At 41.2% G+C, this 5,504-nt stretch overlaps 1 protein-coding gene across 1 annotated transcript; it reads left to right on the forward strand.

The window, feature by feature from the left end:
• The first annotated feature begins 2,142 nt into the window (after positions 1 to 2,142).
• On the forward strand, positions 2,143 to 4,784 carry LOC123314024 (ATP-dependent RNA helicase A-like). Its single transcript, XM_044899136.1, has 2 exons — positions 2,143 to 2,817; positions 4,612 to 4,784. The coding sequence occupies exons 1-2, from the start codon at positions 2,610 to 2,612 to the stop codon at positions 4,782 to 4,784; spliced, it is 381 nt and encodes a 126-aa protein (XP_044755071.1). The 5' UTR covers positions 2,143 to 2,609.
• Positions 4,785 to 5,504: the final 720 nt, after the last annotated feature.

Here is a 5,504-nt window from a genome sequence, read left to right on the forward strand (position 1 = left end):
AAAAAAAAATAGAATAAAATTAATCGGTTAACTGCTCGCTATCTCACCCTTACAGAGTTCTCATCCTAATCTGAACAGTACAATAGAAGTGATATCCGGATCTGCTCACAGGCGTAGTTCAGTAATCGTCCGGTAGGCGCTCCTTCCATGTAGTCGTTCTCTCCGATCCATGATCCATGATCCATACTCTGCGCTCTGCGTTACGCTCCGTGATAGGTGTCGTCCCTGGCTATGGACCGAAGTGCGTGTGATCTTTGATCCGATTGTTGGTAGACGCTTGACATAACCTTTTCCGTGGCACTCTATGACTGTCGCTGGTTCTGTGGTATCTGTCAGAAACAACGTGCTTTTAGTGAAATGAAATTACTCCAGAATTGGGAAATGAAATCGACGGCATATAACGGTGAGTACTCCATATCGATTGTTCCATTTCCTATTAACGGTTGGATTTTAGGGAACTATTATTCACGATGAAATGGGCTGATGAGGCATCTTTGACGTTGACCACTTGTTGGCACTGTTTCCTTCTTGGATGTTGGTTCGGTGTATCATTTGACTACGAAGATGGGTCAAGCAGGTGAGTTTCGAATATCCCCTTCATCAAACCAAAGTCCTTTCGATTAGTACTTCAAGTGGGAAGAACAGTTCACTACCTTGTGTTCTCGTTGTAGGTGGAAATGTACCCAAGCTTGAAATCACTCGTTGTTGGAGGTGAATTGGACCCTCTCACAACACTGGAGGTGGATGTGGACATTCACTGTGTGCCAGAATATTGTTCGGAGTTGGGAACGTAATCCCTGGCGGAGGAATGGTGGAGGCTCTCTGATCCGACAGTCCCCGCTAGGTAGGTTAACAGCTGAACTTTCATTTAAACCTTGTTGGAGTAATCGATATCCTAGAACATACTTAATTGCCACATAGGTTATGTTTTAACAGTACAAAATTGACAGTACACAGAGCTTTTTCCAGTTTTCTTGGGTAGAATTAATTGAACAGATCACGGATATGCACTTTCACCAGTATCGGTGTTACAATTTCATAGAAAAAGTTACACAGGAGAACAGTAGTAGAGAACTAGATACAATTCAGGCTATCTATCCAGTTTTTAAGGTAGTACGGTTAGTATTTGTTAATCGTTATTCATCTTAAATATTCTGAATACAATATTTAAAGCAATGGTTTGTCTCGGAACCTTGTGAATTCACAGAATAATTAATGTAACGGATTTCAAGCTGTGCTTTGCTCTGTCTACAGGATGTACCTTTCAGAAACACAGACAGATGACAATTTATATCGTTTTGACATGTCGGTGTTGCTGAACGGATTGGCTATATCCAAATGAATTCGACCATTTGATAATGTCCAAATGTAAATGCAAAGCTTGAACGGTATCAATCCACTGAACAAAATGTAGAAAGAAAGTATTGTTTCTAGTTAGATGACATGGTAGATTCTGATTTGTTCGGTGAACTGAATAGGATATGAAATCTTATACGGTGACAGTTGCTGTAAGGATATTGACAAAAGGTTTGTCATATCAACGGTGGGATGGTTAACGGAACAGTAATTAATAAAACGGAATTTCACATGACTGGGGATCATGTTTAATTAATTAACAGGTTGGATTTTACTACGGTGTCAGGTTACGGAATAAAACATGTTTCTAGTTTTTTAATTAGTCGGTCTTCTCTTTACAGGATCCCACTTTGGGTCCACAACGATGGCAGGGGCGGAGTGCTAGCTCTTTGCTCGTTGGCAAACGGCCTCCCAGTCTCTCCAACGTAAGTGGCGGTTCGTCGGTCGTTGATTGCGGATCAGCTGGTCGGACAATTTTCGGATGGTTTCTTCCCTGGGGTTTGGTCGGTACGGTTGGATGTTGTCGACGGTCTGAGTGGCAGGGGCAATCTTTAGATAGAGTTTCCAGGCGTCCGCACCTACTGCAAAATAATACTGCCCTACCGGTACATTCCGTCCTGTTATGCTGTCCTTGTCCACAGCGCCAACACATACCCGGACGGATTTCGAGGAAGACATCTGGGCCCATGGTCCCCACGGTACGCTGGGCAGGCGGTCGTCTGGTCGGAACTTCCATGTTCTCTTCGTAGGTGGGACCTCGGTTGCAGGGGAGGTACGGTGGTCCCTTTTTTGTGCTGTATATCCTTTTCTCTTACGGTAATTGGCCGACGGCGCCGGTAGACGGGCTGACACTTCAGGTGGCGGCGGTGCAAGGTTTGTGGTGTGCTTGCCTAAGGGTCCTAACGGATGTGGTATAGGTTTTGGTACTTTCCACTCCATACTCGCCAGCGGTGTTCAATCTGAGGATATAAGAGGGATTTGTTAACACCCCTGGATGAGGTAACAGACTTAACATGTTTATTAGTAAGACGGTTACAGACGGGCATATTGCCTTACGGTTGTTGTTCCCTCAACTGGGTGGAACCCAGATTCGTCGGACTGATCCTGACGGAAAACGAAAACGGTGACGGGTTCGGCGGTGCTTTGGTTCGCCGGCGTGGACGAGAGCTGCCACCCTTTTCTTCACAGAAGCGGACCACTTCCGGAAGTCCGGCTGTTCTTTCAGTCGGGCCGCCAAACTTGGAGATAGCGGTATGGGCTCGACTGGGACAGGCCCTTCGGCGGCCGGGATATTGGGCGGGGATGACGGAGACACGGACATTGGAGGTATCGGTATTAACGGTGGCGGCACGGGACTTAATGGGGGTGGCATAGGAATCAACGGTGGTGGCATGGGAATTAACGGTGGTGGCATTGGAATTAACGGTGGTGGCAAGGTTGGACCCGTCCAGACCCCCATACCAGGGGCTTGACACTTCCTTACCCCCACCCCAAATACGGTTTTTAGTTCTGCAATCAGTCGCTATGTGGCACTGCATACGAAAATATATATCATATTCTCCACAGATTACTGTATTCTGACATATTGGATTTGTGAACGCCAACAGTGTCAATGTCAATATGCTTTATTGCAAATTCTTGTTTACAAACGAGATCTTATACGAGAGTAAATTAAAAATACCCATTTATTGAACTCGACAGTTTTATCAGGAAATCAATTTTCTTGTAAGAAATATTTGATTCAAAGAACCACGTAATTATAACATTAATCGTTTATACTTAAACCAATCCCTTTAAAAATTGTGTTAATGGAAATGAAAGTCAAACTGTGTAGTCAGTTATTAGGCCACTCCGTGGGGTCAATGATAAAGCTCATTTCTCAATGGGGTAAGTATTTTTTGAAACATAATAATACCAAAATTTACTATTTTCCTTTTTAGAAATCAAGCATCCGCTTCAGGTTCACAGAGAGGCTATCGACACTGCTGACGTTATAACTATTCTTGGATGAGTTATTTGATTCGTTGAATGTATCCAGAGCTTGGACATCCACTGCGAAACTCTTAAAGAAGACGGTTAGTATTCAAACAGAACACAATGTTGTTTGGGAGCAGGCGATACAAATTTTCAACAGTATTTTATTTTATTGCCCTCGAAAGAAAAGATCCATTGTGGTGCCCACTTTGAAGAATATAGTGACAACATTGAACGCATTCCTTTACCTTACTCAAAAACTGTTCAATGATTATCACTTTAAATATATTCTCACTGGGGCTTTCAATCAAGATTGTTTAGTAAACTTTTTCGGGTACGTTAGAGCACATGGAGTAAGGAATACTAACCCAAATGTTGAACACTTTATTTCATCATTCAAAACTTTAGTTATTAATAATTTCATGTCGGTGCATTCCTGGTGATCTAACTGTGAGGAAGATAAAACAGGGAGTTGTTGTTTAGAGACTTTGAAATCTTTCCTGCAGGAAAATATAAAATCCACATAGGTCTTTGGGCAACTAATTTTTTCTTTTCCGAATTATTCATGCATTCTAAGCTTTGGCATGCTGTTTTTGATTTCTATTGCCGACTCCCAACAAACATTGTGTCCTTTTTGGATAATGTTGAAGATTTCTGAACATATAATAATTTCAACTTCATTTCCTATGAACAATATTATTACTGATGAGGATAAATTCAGATGCATACCACCCGACGATATGAATATCGACAAGTGTTACGATCTGAATTGAGCTAGCCAGCTTGTCGATATTCATATCGTCGGGTGGTATGCATCTGAATTTATCCTCATTATTTTATCCATTGCCTCCCTGTTTAGGCGTGATCATTCTTTATTAATATTATTACTGTTTATTATAATTATTGTCTTACGAAGATATGTGACCCTATTGACATTTTACCTCTGCTCATATATTCATTGCCATAATTATAGCTTATGTATTTCCATATTTTTTTTTCCTGTGCTGGGTATGTCAATATATGTATATTTTTCATGACAAGTTTTATTTCTCCTTAAAATTCGCCCTAATAATCCATATTATACTATCGACGTCTAAAATACTAGTGAATGGGCTAATTTAAATTTCGCGCCATGCGATTGCAGTTTCCAGTTATACCGACATTTCTCCCGGTTAGTTGGGTGGCAGCCGCATGGGGGCGCTGAGGGCGGGATAAACTGTATTTTGCATCGTAGAACGTGAGTGTCAGATCTATTCTACTCTGTAATCTGTGCCCCCATACTCAGTGCCGCGCCGGCTGTAGCCCAATCCCACTGCCCCGCAGGTCGCCGAAGGATCGGATCGGTTCTGAGCAATCCCTCGATGAACCACCGGACAGGGGAGCTTAAGCCCGCCAGCTCCGCACCGGAGTATCGATCATCCGGTTGTGGGATCAGACCGGTGGCCACATATTAGCTGCGAAACTGTCGACAGCGGATGATAACGGATTTGTGCGACGGAGAACTTTGTCACCTACATGGAAGCGAACTTCTCTACGGCGTAGGTTGTAATGAGATATTACGAATTTCAAAAAGGGGGAAAATTGTGATGTTTGAACGTTAGATTCACAATATAGTCATGCGCAAAATGAAGTATTCATGTATTCGATATGCACATGTCTATTAGAAGTTAGAGTTAGTAGGTATGTAGTAAGCGATTGAAAGAGAGAATCTGTATTCGAATATCAACGAAGAATTAAATTGTAAAAGCTTTGTAGATGTTTCATTCCAAATACTCCACTCGAACACCACACATAATATTTTAGAAACACTTGCATCAGAAAATCTGAAAATTCAGTTAGATAAATATCATTTCTTCAAAACAGAAATTGAATGTCTTGGTCATGTAATAACTCCTGAAGGAATAAAACCAAATCCAAATAAATTAGAAGCTATTCAAAATTATCCTATTCCTAAAACACAGAAGGAAATTAAATCTTTCCTTGGTCTTATAGGATATTACAGAAAATTCCTTCCAAATTTTGCAAAAATTACCAAACCATTGACAATATGTTTGAAGAAGAACGCATAAATTAATATTCGTAACTCTGATTACATTGAATCCTTTGAATTATGCAAAAATAATTCATTGAATCATCCAATTCTCCAATATCTTGATTTTAATGCTCCATTTGTT

The sequence above is a fragment of the Coccinella septempunctata genome, chromosome 5 (assembly GCF_907165205.1).
Source record: "Coccinella septempunctata chromosome 5, icCocSept1.1, whole genome shotgun sequence".
In the NCBI taxonomy this organism is placed as follows: Eukaryota; Metazoa; Arthropoda; class Insecta; order Coleoptera; family Coccinellidae; genus Coccinella; species Coccinella septempunctata.